The sequence below is a fragment of the Trichomycterus rosablanca genome, chromosome 3 (assembly GCF_030014385.1).
Source record: "Trichomycterus rosablanca isolate fTriRos1 chromosome 3, fTriRos1.hap1, whole genome shotgun sequence".
NCBI classification, from domain to species: domain Eukaryota; kingdom Metazoa; phylum Chordata; class Actinopteri; order Siluriformes; family Trichomycteridae; genus Trichomycterus; species Trichomycterus rosablanca.
The window spans coordinates 47,244,373-47,258,612 of record NC_085990.1 but is presented as its reverse complement, the minus strand read 5'-3'; the positions used below and the strand labels follow the sequence as shown (position 1 = coordinate 47,258,612).

General features: G+C 40.4%; 1 protein-coding gene and 1 non-coding gene across 3 annotated transcripts; both read right to left on the bottom strand.

Annotated features, from left to right (window-relative positions):
• Window positions 1-2,457: 2,457 nt before the first annotated feature.
• On the bottom strand, window positions 2,458-13,952 carry ppp1r8b (protein phosphatase 1, regulatory subunit 8b). 2 transcript variants are annotated; one of them, XM_062992174.1, is made up of 7 exons: window positions 13,867-13,952; window positions 11,282-11,342; window positions 8,210-8,363; window positions 7,893-8,107; window positions 7,630-7,774; window positions 4,759-4,823; window positions 2,458-4,648 (listed from the first exon to the last, which is right to left on the bottom strand). In XM_062992174.1, the coding sequence occupies exons 1-7, from the start codon at window positions 13,914-13,916 to the stop codon at window positions 4,316-4,318; spliced, it is 1,023 nt and encodes a 340-aa protein (XP_062848244.1). In that variant the 5' UTR covers window positions 13,917-13,952; the 3' UTR covers window positions 2,458-4,315. The 2 variants fall into 2 exon arrangements, with proteins under 2 accessions (XP_062848244.1, XP_062848245.1); XM_062992175.1 differs by lacking the exon at window positions 13,867-13,952 and adding an exon at window positions 13,512-13,578.
• On the bottom strand, window positions 11,029-11,191 carry LOC134311013 (small Cajal body-specific RNA 1). Its single transcript, XR_010011380.1, has one exon. It is a non-coding gene; the product is annotated as a small Cajal body-specific RNA 1 (non-coding RNA).
• Window positions 13,953-14,240: the final 288 nt, after the last annotated feature.

The following is a 14,240-nucleotide window of genomic DNA, read 5'->3' as shown; positions in this document are numbered from 1 at the left end:
TAGAAGGCCTGGCTCACAGTCTCCGCTCTAATTCATCCCAAAGGTGTTCTATCGGGTTGAGGTCAGGACTCTGTGCAGGCCAGTCAAGTTCTCCCACACCAAACTCGCTCATTCATGTCTTTATGGACCTTACTTTGTGCACTGGTGCACAGTCATGTTGGAACAGGAAGGGGCCATCCCCAAACTGTTCCAACAAAGTTGGGAGCATGAAATTGTCCAAAATCTCTTGGTATGCTGAAGCATTAAGGGTTCCTTTCACTGGAACTAAGGGGCCGAGCCCAACACCTGAAAAACACCCCCACACCATAATCCCCCCTCCACCAAACTTTACACTTGGCACAATGCAGTCAGACAAGTACCGTTCTCCTGGCAACCGGCAAACCCAGACTCGTCCATCGCCAGACGGAGAAGCGTGATTCGTCACTCCAGAGAACACGTCTCCACTGCTCTAGAGTCCAGTGGCAGCATGCTTTACACCACTGCATCCAACGTTTTGCATTGTGCTTGGTGATGTAAGGCTGCTCCCTGCAGTAAGTACTCACTGTTCTTGAGCTAATCTGAAAGCCACATGAAGTTTGGAGGTCTGTAGCGATTGAATCTGCAGAAAGTTGAGACCTCTGCGCACTATGTGCCTCAGCATCCGCTGACCTCGCGCTGTCATTTTATGTGGCTAACACTTCGTGGCTGAGTTGCTGTCGGTTCTAATCGCTTCCACTTTGTTATAATAGCACTGACAGGTGACTGTGGAATATTTAGTAGCGAGGAAATTTCACGACTGAACTTGTTGCACAGGTGGCATCCTATCACGGTACCACGCTGGAATTCACTGAGCTCCTGAGAGCGACCTATTCTTTCACTAATGTTTGTAGAAGCAGTCTGCATGCCGAGGTGCTTGGTTTTATACACCTGTGGCCATGGAAGTAATTAGAACACCTGAATTCAATGATTTGGATGGGTGAGTGAATACTTTTGGCAATAATATGTATATTAAATGTATTCATTTTAACCTGTTATATCTTGAGGACAGTTGTGAGTTCAGTATTACTCTTAAAGTCACTTGAAGTGATTAGCTCCTACTACATTCCTACTTTGGACTTGAAGTGTACTTTAACTGACTTTTGCCACCTTCACAATAAAAAAGTATATAATTAAGCAAGAAAAAAGGTGGAACGTTACTTGAAAAATATTTGTGCATGTGCATGCAATGTTGTGAAAGTGTTCTCAGTTTCTTCTATATTTGTAAATTCGACACATTTAAATGTAGCAGATCTTCCAACTACTTTTAATATAACAACTGCAATGCAAGATCATGCAGAACCAAAGCAGCCCAAGACCGTCACATTACAACGATGTTAGGCTCTTGCTATAATGTTCTTATGGTGGAATGTGGTATTAGCTTTACTCCAGATGTAACAGGACCCATGTTTTCCAAAAAGTTTCACCTTTGACTTATCCACAGAATAATATCTCAAAGTTCCTGGGTATCATTTGGACATTTCTGGCAAATGCAAGGTGTGCCTTTGTGTTTGTGTTGCCTTTCCTATCAGCAGTGGATGCTCAATTTAACTATCACATGGATGCCTTTTTGCACACTTTGTAATTGTAGAATCGTGTACACCTCGATGATGGCCACTCCTATAACGGTTCACCACTATTCCATTTTTCCCCTTTGTAGATAATGGCTCTCACTGTGATTCACTTGAGTCCCAGGGTCTTAGCAATGGCTTTGTGATCCTACCAGACTGGTAGGTTTTAGATGACTTTTGTTCTCATCTGTATTTCAATCTTTTTAGACTTTTTGAGCTGCTTTTGAAGACCTTCTAGCCTGTGTCACAATTCCAGAAAGTGATGTTTAGATTCAACAGGTCTGGCAGTGATCATGCCTGGGTGTGGCTAGTAAAATTCAACCAATGTCAATTCGATTTGGTTAACTGATTTAATAGCCAAGAGGGCAATTAATTGTTTATAGGCAATGTAGGTTTTCAACCAATCTCTACGTACATGCAATAATTTGTAGCCTAGCAGTTAAGGTACTGAACTAGTAATCCAGAGGTCACTGGTTCAAGCCTAACCACTGCCAGGTTGTCAGTGTTGGGCCCTTAAGCAAGGCCCTTAACCATCAATTGCTTAGACAATATACTGTAACTGTACTGCAAGTCACTTTGGATAAAAGCGTCTGCTAAATGCCGAAAATGTAATATTCTGTAATATCACTGATGTTATATTAAGATGAGTTGGAAAATCTACAACATTTACATGTGGAAAAACTAGCAAAAGTAGAAAATGGGCAAATACTTCACACTTTTGCACTGTAAGATCACGTGCAAGACGTGCTATCAAAACACCCTTTTGTTCTAAATGTGCTGTGGTAAATATATCTGTGTGCTGTGGTAAATATATATAACTAAGCACACTTCCCCATATCAAAACATCACAAACAAAACACTTTGTTCCAACAAGATTTAAAAAATCATTTACTGTGTTTTTTTCCTGATACAAAAGCAAAAAAGTACAACAGAAAGTCATCAGTGTGTCTAAGTTTTGTTTAGAGGTGTAAAAGGAAGGTAAATACGATGAATAATTCTCTCTCGTTTATAGTCCTGGTACCATCTAGTGACATAAGTAGAGTATTACAAAAGCTAATCAACAGACTTCACTCCTCAATTAAATGGCTTTTCTTTGAGATTTGACTTGAACCGCTTTTCTTGTTAGTCCAAAATAAAAAATAAAACCATAAAAATAACGGAATCCTCTCAGCTCATAGGTTCCATTGATGACTAAGATTTAAAGGAAAAATCCACCCTAAATCATGTGCACAACAATATTTAAAATGACATTAAATAATGCTTAAAGTTGTCTTTAATTCTCTTCACTTTAACCGTCTTTTAGTAACATTTTGGTCCAATGGCAGGTATTTTTTTATTTAGGTACCATTCAACTACTCTTGTAGTTCACTAATGCTAGATTCACATCATGTGAGAAAGATTCAGGATAACAAAAAAATCCTGTTCTTACCATTTAAAAAATGTATGAATCTGTTTTTGTTATTTAGGACATTAAATTGGCTTGTAATGAATTTCATAAATGTTGACCAATTATTCACACAGTTGTTGTTAATAGTACTAGTGATATGCCACAATGATACATGTTAACTGCATATACACTAAACATGTATGCAAGTTCCATTTCCAACTAATACTTTGGTCCAATAAATATTAAGCAGCAGCTGGTAATTAAAAGCCACACAGCAGAAAAGGGTACATGAGAATTAGGTTCGTTCTGGTCACTATTTGTATAGAGTTGGTATATTTTCCACTCGTCGGCCTATGGAAGGCTGCCGCTAGAATGTTTTGTGCCCTGCGATAGTCCGACACCCTGCTCAGGGTGTATTTCTGTGTTTGTGCCCAATCAGAATAAAGCAGTAGGTAAAAATAATTGAATTAATGTATACATGATGATACATGGCTCAAATTATTATGATTATGTATGCAGACATTGTACAATAAATGTAGTACAACAGACATAATTTATCACTGAAAAAACCCTCAAGTTCGATTCAAGCCACATTGCCACCAAGTTGCCATTGTTGGGCCCCCTAAGCAAGGCCCTTAACCCTCAATTGTTGGAATTATATTCAGTCATAATTGTAAGTCGCTTTGGATAAGTGTTTACTAAATGCTGTAAATGATTGCTTTGTGTTGAAAAATATCACACTAGGAATCCCTTGTTGGAAGCTGATGAATGTGCGGGGTTTTGTATGGCTGCGGCGTCAACAATTTCACTAAGGATTAAGTCTAAGCTCTCTATGACCAGCAAAACAGGCTGGTGGTCATGGTCCCAGATTACATGTGTTGTGTTGCATAGCTGCATTGCATTCTGAGTACAGCCCTTTTCTCTAACCCACTTCCATACCATCTCAATCACAAACATAATGTTGCTAAAAATAGTAAACAGAAGTGCTTTCTTTTCTGTTAACCAGTAAACCCTGACCGTTTATTGTTCCATATCCTTCTTTGAAATGCCAAAGAAACTGCACCAGCAATGCCCTCCTGTGATGAATATGAATGCCAATTTCTAATTAAAATAAAGACAATACATCAGAGACAAATCCATCTGAAATGCAACAGGCATCACATTTGTCCCAGATAAACGTATTACATGTCATTTAGGGTGGACTTCACCTTTATGCACATCAATTAATTCAGAGCCAAGTTTTAGCTACTGATATTTATATAGGAAAAAATATGTAAAAATCACATTCTATTTATAAAAAAAAAAAACCCACACTTAAGAAACTGTCCAGATGAAATTGCAGCTAGAGAAGTAAAGATGGTGTGGGCTTTTTGCCAGGCCATGCCTCTTTAGCATACTTCTTCTTTCGGGGTTCACTTAGACCCTCTGGAATGTAGGGTCCTATAACAGGAGTGGGGTTGAGTGTAACAGGAGGCTGAGGAAGCTCTGGGGTCAAGTCTACCTCAGGAGCAGGGTTTGGTAGAGGAAGTCCTCCCAGCATGGTGCCCCCTGAGGAATGAGCATCAGAATGAGCAGGAGGAAGATCTCCATACAGCCCACCTTTTCCTGCAAAACTATGGGCACGATGTGAATGTGTGTCATCAATGCTCATAAAGTTACCAGCCTCTTTTCTTTTCTGTTGATAAAAACAAGTAAATACAGGTACATTGTAATTAGACAAACTGTACTTGTTTGTGAGATACTGGATCCTTAAACACATAATAACAGGTAGACATAAAAAGTTACCTTTAAAGGTACAACAGCAGTCTGCACCATGTTACGAAAACGTCCAACAGAAGGGTCAACATCCTCTGCAATGGTAAAACAAAACATACAATGCTTTACATGTTTCAACTCCATAACATAATAACACCATACAGGCAAAACTTTGTGAAAGCATGTTCAAAGTCAAAAACACCACAACTCGAGTGTCTCCATACATGTCTTTTTTGCGATGTTGGATTTGCTACGGGGGTTTTTGTGGGGAGTACCTGTCCAAGGGGGCGTGACATTGTGCAATTTTTTTCACTTCTAAAACTAACGCAATTTATCTTTCACCCACAGTAGACATATTTAACACACATGCACATGTAATGTTATCCAGTTCAGTCTAAATAAAGGACCGTTGGCTAGCAAAACTTAAAAATAGGGCTAACAGTAAAAATAAAACAGTGACAAAAACAGTGACTGCTGTTTTAGGACATGGCTGTGTGTGTCTTTAAGAGAGGTGTATAGTGGGAGATGCTCTGTTCACGGTATAGCTAGAAGTGAGTCAGAAGTCGATACGTATAAAGCGAAGTTTGTGCACATTTCTCTCCTCAGTCAGCTCTCCGTTTTTACTGTTATTAATGAATGTTGCGGTTTCAAATAAACACCAGCTACTACAGAACACCTTGCTTTCCTTCAAAAGCTTAGTCTTAATTAAACTGGATATTACCACGGAGAGGTAGCCAAGTCCGACTCGTTTAGCCTGTGGAGCTAAAAGTTAGTCAAAGCAGAGTTTTCTGTCAGTCAAAGCCGAGGATCCTGAACTAGCAAACTTAGCAATTGATGTACTTTTGCCTCTATTTGGCGCTGTGAACTAACATCTTCTGCTCTCATCTACATCAAAAGCAAGTACCGCTAACGATGTATGACTAGCTGTATCTGATATTGAACCATGAATTTATATAATGTGCTTGCAGAATATGCTCAGTCTGGCTGTATTCTCTTATTGTAAATATATCAATCAGCAAAATTGCATCGTGTGTGTGTTTGTCTATTATGTTTTTAATGTCATGTTTTACACTTTTGGTTACATTCATGACAGGAAACGGTAGTTACTCGTTACACAAGATTCATCAGTTCACAAGGTTTTGGGTGGGGGGTCGGGCACATGGAAGGGGGTGCATGTCCAAAAAGGTTAAAAACCCCTGCTTCAATATACTGTATTGCTAAAGTTATCAAATATATGTAAAGTACAAGTGCCTTTCAATCTTGGTGTCGTGCTTGTTCTGTTGTTCAATTTTGTGCTTACAGTGTGAACCTCCACTGTTGTATAATGCTTCTGGGGATTTAACTTTTCTTTGGGATCAATAAAGTGTCTGTCTCCGTGTGTCTGTCTGAAAATGGAATTGTCCTACCCCAATATAATGACTCTCTGGAAATGTTTTAAATTAGGTTTTGAAACATGACTGTTCATTTAGCAACAAGGGCATATGTGAGGTTAGGCACTGATAAGCAGTGGTGAGCAGTGAGTTCCCAACCACACTTTTCCACTGCCTGGTACCAAACAGTCTGGTAATTTTTTTTAAAATCTGTGATCCCACAGTCGTTTCTGTTGTCAAGTGACCCATACTATACCTAAGTGACCGTGCTAAATGTGGTTGCCCTTCTTGGCCAGGGACAAAACACACCAAAAGTACTCTATGAGTCAAGTGAAAAACAGTGCAGACCATCGAGTGGTCAAATGCAGTTTTTCACAATCACCATTAGAGTGAGACAATACAAGCACGCTACTTAAAACCCAACTGCAAAAATGTATTAAAAATATCCATAATAATAACCACAGCAGAGGAAACAGATAATCTTCCTGTTATTGCTACTGCTATTGTTTACAGTTATAGTGGTTGTTATATAGCTGTGTATTTGCATCTGGTGAAGAATGCAGTCGCATCACCACCTTCAATGGTGACCTTGGACTTGTGTAGTAATGCATGGCCATCAAAACTAGGCCTTCAGTGATAATTTTAGTAAACAGTCAATCTTTCAATAATAACTTCTCAGATTAATCTGTTAATTTAATTAGAAGCAGCATCTATAAGCAGTTAACCATGTCAGCCAGTGGAAACAGGTTTTCAATTGTAATTAGACTAGCCATGTTAACAAATCAGAAATTGACATGCAGCCCACAGCTAAACATTTAGGACTATTGGTCCTGTGTGACCCAGTGTTTCCGCTACATGTACTTTGAATGTATATAATGACATGAAACCGCAATGACCCCCGTCCCAAAGCACTCACAGACGGTCAGTCTTACAACCCGAGTTTCCACCAGTGTTTGGGAACCAAGCGCGCGTCATCAACGGTGGGCGTTACTTAAAGAAAGTAAAGAGTAGTGATGTGGAGTAATGCGGAGTGTGTACATTATGTGTGAGCATTTGTGCTGTTGTTACAGATGTTCATCTTCATGCAAAAGCATCGGATAACTATTGGTGATAAGAAGACGTAGACGTGTTTGTCGTAGTTGTTGTTTTCTTTAGTGCATCACGTGAGAACCGTTTTGCACTTCGCTCTCACCGCGGGGGGGGGTTGAGGGTGCCTGCCCTGGTGACCCTAATTAAAATGTTCAGGATATCAGGATTGCAGCTAAAGAATTTAATGTACTACATGTTTTTGCACTCAGCAGCTCCATCCTGTAAGGCATTTTAGACATTTCTTTCCACAATAGGGGCACAACAACTGACTGACTAACTTGTTGCAGTCCACATTACAAATTGCTAAGCTCTTCAGTATGACCCATGCTGTTGAAAAAGCCACAGTCACTAAATGATAATCTATGCCCATCTGTTTTGGGCAGGTCGTGCTGTCTGGAGTAAGTACACAAAGACGATGTGAACATTGCAAAGTAATTCTCACCTGGGTTGATGACCTCTTCATCCTCATTGAAGCTCACTCTGGAACTTTTCCTTTTCCTCTTTGGCCTCTGGATATCTAAATTACCTTCCTCTATGGTCAGTGTGGAGATGCGCTTGTTGTGAGCAGTGTTAAACTCAGTCAGGTTCTTCAGTGATTCAGAGAATAAAACAATAAAAGCACAACATGAAAAAACACATTTGATCATTCTACTGAAAAATTAAAAAGTAAACTGTGGAAAGAGAAACCCTTCTATATACACACACCTCCAGCTCAGTCTCCTCCTCGGGAAGACCCAGCAGTCCTTTCAGTTCCTCATCATCCCCCGTTTTGTCGCCTGTCCCCACATTAGCCTGGCTCTGAGGTTTCTCCCGTATGGTATAGACACGTGTGGATGCGCCGAAAGACATAGTAGAGTCAATAGGAACCTGTTGGGGCTTATGTGGCTCCAGACGAATGTGGCCCAGGAACGTGCCATGTGCTGTTGGGAACAGATCCATCATACAGCGCTTATCTTATGTGAGGTCATATTTTCATGTACTGCTTGTTCTGTAGACTGAAAAAACTTATATGGTTTACTTACTGCTGTTAAGATCGATGAGAAAAAGCCTTTTCAAATGTTTGTGGTAGATAAGGGCAGCATGGACTCGAGAACATGATTGATGATCGATTGTAAAGTCACAGAGGTCTGGGTTCCTCCCAAACAAGTAGTATTTCTTTTCATCAATGATCAGTTTCTGTACAAACACACCACTTAATTATGCAAAATGTTTTTATCAATTATTAATTAAATAATATAGGTCAGGAGCAGCTTAGAGGTGCAGTAGTGTATGTGTCGCACACGAACACCTTCATTGGCCATGAGGAGTTTTCATGTCCATAATCATGATTTCAACATCAAGGAACATTGTTTATCACAATTATTTTTATGAGAATCGTCAGCTAAAATCAATCATGATCTACAGGTTAAGTGAACTCATTAAAACATTAATTTTCCTTTGAATATACACCGATCAGCCATAACATTAAAACCACCCTTGTTTCTACACACATTGTCCATGTTATCAGCTCCACGTACAGTATTTCACAAAAGTGAGTACACCCCTCACATTTTTGCAAATATTTTATTTAACTCAACACACAGCCATTAATGTCTAAATGGCTGGCAACATACTGTAAGTGAGTACACCCCACAGTGAACATGTCCAAATTGTGCCCAAATGTGTCGTTGTCCCTCCCTGGAGTCATGTGTCAAGGTTCCAGGTGTGAATGGGGAGCAGGGCTGTTAAATTTGGTGTTTTGGGTACAATTCTCTCATACTGGCCACTGGATATTCAACATGGCACCTCATGGCAAAGAACTCTCTGAGGATGTGAGAAATAGAATTGTTGCTCTCCACAAAGATGGCCTGGGCTATAAGAAGATTGCTAACACCCTGAAACTGAGCTACAGCATGGTGGCCAAGGTCATACAGCGGTTTTCCAGGACAGGTTCCACTCGGAACAGGCTTCGCCAGGGTCGACCAAAGAAGTCGAGTCCACGTGATCAGCGTCATAGGTTGGCTTTAAAAAATAGACACATGAGTGCTGCCAGCATTGCTGCAGAGGTTGAAGACGTGGGAGGTCAGCCTGTCAGTGCTCAGACCATACGCCGCACACTGCATCAACTCGGTCTGCATGGTCGTCATCCCAGAAGGAAGCTGACGCACAAGAAAGCCCGCAAACAGTTTGCTGAAGACAAGCAGTCCAAGAACATGGATTACTGGAATGCCCTGTGGTCTGACGAGACCAAGATAAACTTGTTTGGCTCAGATGGTGTCCAGCATGTGTGGCGGCGCCCTAGTGAGAAGTACCAAGACAACTGTATCTAGCCTACAGTCAAGCATGGTGGTGGTAGCATCATGGTCTTGGGCTGCATGAGTGTTGCTGGCACTGGGGAGCTGCAGTTCATTGAGGGAAACATGAATTCCAACATGTACTGTGACATTCTGAAACAGAGCATGATCCCCTCCCTTTGAAAACTGGGCCTCATGGCAGTTTTCCAACAGGATAACGACCCCAAACACAACCTCCAAGATGACAACTGCCTTGCTGAGGAAGCTGAAGGTAAAGGTGATGGACTAAACCCAATTGAGCACCTGTGGCGCATCCTCAAGTGGAAGGTGGAGGAGTTCAAGGTGTCTAACATCCACCAGCTCCGTGATGTCATCATGGAGGAGTGGAAGAGGATTCCAGTAGCAACCTGTGCAGCTCTGGTGAATTTCATGCCCAGGAGGGTTAAGGCAGTGCTGGATAATAATGGTGGTCACACAAAATATTGACACTTTGGGCACAATTTGGACATGTTCACTGTGGGGTGTACTCACTTATGTTGCAGCTATTTAGACATTAATGGCTGTGTGTTGAGTTATTTTCAGAAGACAGTAAATCTACACTGCTATACAAGTTGTACACTGACTACTCTAAGTTATATCCAAGTTTCATGTCTATAGTGTTGTCCCATGAAAAGATATAATAAAATATTTGCAGAAATGTGAGGGGTGTACTCACTTTTGTGAGATACTGTACCATATAGAAGCACTTTGTAGTTCTACAATTACTGACTGTCGTCCATCTGTTTCTCTGCATGCTTTGTGAGCCCCCTTTCATGCTGTTCTTCAATGGTCAGGACCCCCACAGGACCACCACAGAGTAGGTATCATTTGGGTGGTGGATCATTCTCAGCACTGCAGTGACACTGACATGGTGGTGGTGTGTTAGTGTGTGTTGTGCTGGTATGAGTGGATCAGATACACCAGCGCTGCTGGAGTTTTTAAACACCTCACTGTCACTGCTGGACTGAGAATAGTCCACCAACCAAAAATATCCAGCCAACAGCACCCATGGGCAGCGTCCTGTGACCACTGATGAGGGTCTAGAAGATGACCAACTCAAACAGCAGCAATAGATGAGCGATCGTCTCTGACTTTACATCTACAAGGTGGACCAACTAGGTAGGAGTGTCTAATAGAGTGGACAGTGAGTGGACATGGTATTTAAAAACTCCAGCAGCGCTGCTGTGTCTGATCCACTCATACCAGCACAACACACACTAACACACCACCACCATGTCAGTGTCACTGCAGTATTGAGAATCATTCACCACCAAAATAATACCTGCTCTGTAGAGGTCCTGACCATTGAGGAACAGGTTGAAAGCAGGTTAAAAAGGTATGTAGAGAAACAGATGTACTACAGTCAGTAATTGTAGAACTACAAAGTGCTTCTATATGGTAAGTGGAGCTGATAAAATGGACAGTGAGTGTAGAAACAAGAAGGTGGTTTTAATGTCATGGCTGATCAGTGTATTTAACATTGCCCATGAATAGAATAAAAATGACATTACAACAAGGTTTGCTACATGGCATGTGTCTCTGAGTCATAACACCTGAGGTAGTGACTTCCCACTCAGAGCTAAAATCTCAGGACTTATTTTGCTGTAGCACCATTCTGACCCAACAGGCACTAAAGTGCACCAGTAGCAAAAGCTACTGGGCAGCAGACAGTCAGGTTAGTATCTAGTGCAATTCCATTTGAGCCTTTACAGAAATACAACAATTTACAAATGCCACACAATGTACTCTATGAAAGTAAGCAAATAAATACTATTAACCCACCTCTATCAGCTTTTCCCCTTTCATCACATCCAAATGAAGCCCTGGTGGAGGCTTACCTGCCCTAAAAAAAACCAAACAAAGAAATCTTTAAATCAAGAGGTACCCTTGCTGCACCCTAAGTTTTAATTGTTGCACTGTAAGTTAAACCTAAATTCTAATTAAACAGGATAGACATGTTCTGCAGGTTCATATCACTCCTGTGAGATCACAAAGACATCAAAGCAAGTAATTTAATAGTAATATTTTATATTGCAGTACTGTAATGGGTTTATTTATTTATTTATTAGGATTTTAACATCATGTTTTACACACTTTGGTTACATTCATGACAGAAATGGTAGTTACTCATCACACAAGGTTCATCAGTTCACAAGTTTAATATCAGTCATGGACAATTTTGTATCTCCAATTCACCTCACTTGCACGTCTTTGTACTGTGCGAGAAAACCGGAGCACCCGGAGGAAACCCATGCAGACACAGGGAGAACATGAAAACTCCACACAGAAAGGACCCGGACCGCCCGACCTGGGGATCGAACCCAGGACCTTCTTGCTGTGAGGCGACAGTGCTACACACTGTATCTACTGCAACATTCTCATTCATTCCTTGTATTTGAGGGATACCAGATTTCAAGAACTCCAGATGCACAGGAGCATGAAGGTGGGAGCATTATGATATGGAGCTGCTTTTTAAACAAACGCAAAAATTGAAAACACACAGCTTAAATGACTACACTGATTTCTTGGGGAAAAATCGAATTAAAGTTGCTTTGTGACCAAATGAAACCACCAATTACTTCTTATTTATGACACTTTTAAACTGAAGTAGGTGATACGTGTGAATTTTATTTCTTGTTGCTTAGATTTTGTTTATTAGGATTTATTAACGTCATGTTTTACACACTTTTGGTGACATCCATGACAGGAACGGTAGTTACTCATCACACAAGATTCATCAGTTCACAAGGTTATATTGAACACAGTCTTGGACAATTTTGGACTGTGGAAGGAAAACGGAGCCCCCGGAGAAAACCCACACAGACACGGGGAGAACATGCAAACTCCACACAGAAAGGACCCGGACCGCCCTGCCTGTGGATCGAACCCAGGACCTTCTTGCAGTGAGGCGACAGTGCTACCCACTGAGCCACCATTTTTTCTTTAATTCAAGCCACTGAGCCCCCAGGGGAATGGGTGACTAAGAGTTTGGTTTTTTACTTCTTTAATTCAAGTATATTTCTTTGTATCTACTGCAACATTTTCATTCATTCCTTATGAATGAATTTGAAGGACGTCAGATTTCAAGAACTCCAGATGCACAGTGAAGTATGAAGGTGGGAGCATTATGATAGGGACCTGCTTTTCAACAAACACAAAAATTTAACACAAACAGCTTAAATGACTACACTGATTTATTCGGGGGGAAAATCTAATTGAAGGTGCTTTGTGACAAAATACAATCATGAATTACTTTTCAATTATGACACTTTTAAACTGAAATACATGCAATACATGTGGATTTTATTTCACGTGGCTTAGGTAGACAGACAGACAGACAGACAGACAGACAGACAGACAGATATATAAATAGAAAGACAGATAGACAGATATATATATATATAAAGACAGATAGACAGACAGACAGATGTATAAATAGACAGACAGACAGATAGACAGACAGATGTATAGACAGACAGACAGACACGTATAAATAGACAGACAGACAGACACAGACAGACAGACAGACAGACAGATAGATAGATAGAGACAGATAGATAGATAGATAGATAGACAGATGTATAAACACAGACAGACAGACAGACGTATAAATAGACAGACAGACAGATACAGACAGATGTAGACAGACAGACAGACAGACACGTATAAATAGACAGACAGACAGACAGACAGACAGATAGATAGACGTATAAACAGACACAGACAGACAGACAGACAGATAGACAGACAGATGTATAGACAGACAGACAGACACGTATAAATAGACAGACAGACAGACATATAAACAGACAGACAGACATATAAACAGACAGATGTATAAATAGATGGATAGATAGATAGATAGATAGATAGATAGATAGATAGATAGATAGATAGATAGATAGATAGATAGATACATGAGAAGTTAAGAGTTTCTGTTTTGTAGACCTTTATTATCCTTTATGCAAGTCTTAATAATTAGCAGTAATATGAAATGTTGTCTTGTGATTACCTCAAGCTTGTTTGTTGTATATCTGAAGCAAACTGTTTACAGTTAGCCTAGCCAGCAAACAGGCTAACCGAACTGAATTTTATTCATCAAAAAGCTCCCAAGCAGTTAAAAACGTATGCATAAAAATGAGAAATGAAACATAAAAACGTGTTTAAAAAAGCAAAACACTGTACAGCGAGACTGTATGTAAATGCATGTAAACACGAACACATCTCTATTCTTTATTTTAACCTCAATTAGCATCACGCTAGCTAGTCAATTTGCTAATGGAGAAACATGCTGAAACAAAAATGTGCACAGACCAAAAAACAAAGCACTTAACTATTACTTTACTAACTGCAAATAAAACTCTTACCATGACGGACAATCAAAGTTTGAACTATTTGCGGCGGTGTTTTTTGCCATCGTTCATTCCTAAAGCTGCATGGCACTCTGGTTACCTCCTTCTCCAGCTTTTTTTTTTCTTCTGCTATATTACAGGCGGGGGCGTGTTAGAGGTGATCAGCGCCATCTACTGACCACTAAGCGTAGATTACATAAATTTGTTTGTTTATTAGGATTTTAACGTCATGTATTACACTGTAGTTACATTCATGACAGGAACGGTAGTTACTCATTACAGACAGACAGACAGACAGACAGACAGACAGACAGACACACCAAACTTTACACAAGTACCGTTCTCCTGGCAACCGACAAACCCAGACTCGTCCATCGGATTGCCAGACG

Excerpts from the sequence above, each read along its gene's own strand:
- ppp1r8b (XM_062992174.1), bottom strand. The coding sequence starts at position 13,916 with ATGGCAAAAAACACCGCCGCAAATAGTTCAAACTTTGATTGTCCGTCA. Across the intron at positions 8,108-8,209 it reads TCTCATCGATCTTAACAGCA|CACATGGCACGTTCCTGGGC; the intron begins GTAAGTAAACCA and ends TGTTCCCAACAG. Across the intron at positions 4,649-4,758 it reads CTGCTGTTGTACCTTTAAAG|AAAAGAAAAGAGGCTGGTAA; the intron begins GTAACTTTTTAT and ends TTTTATCAACAG.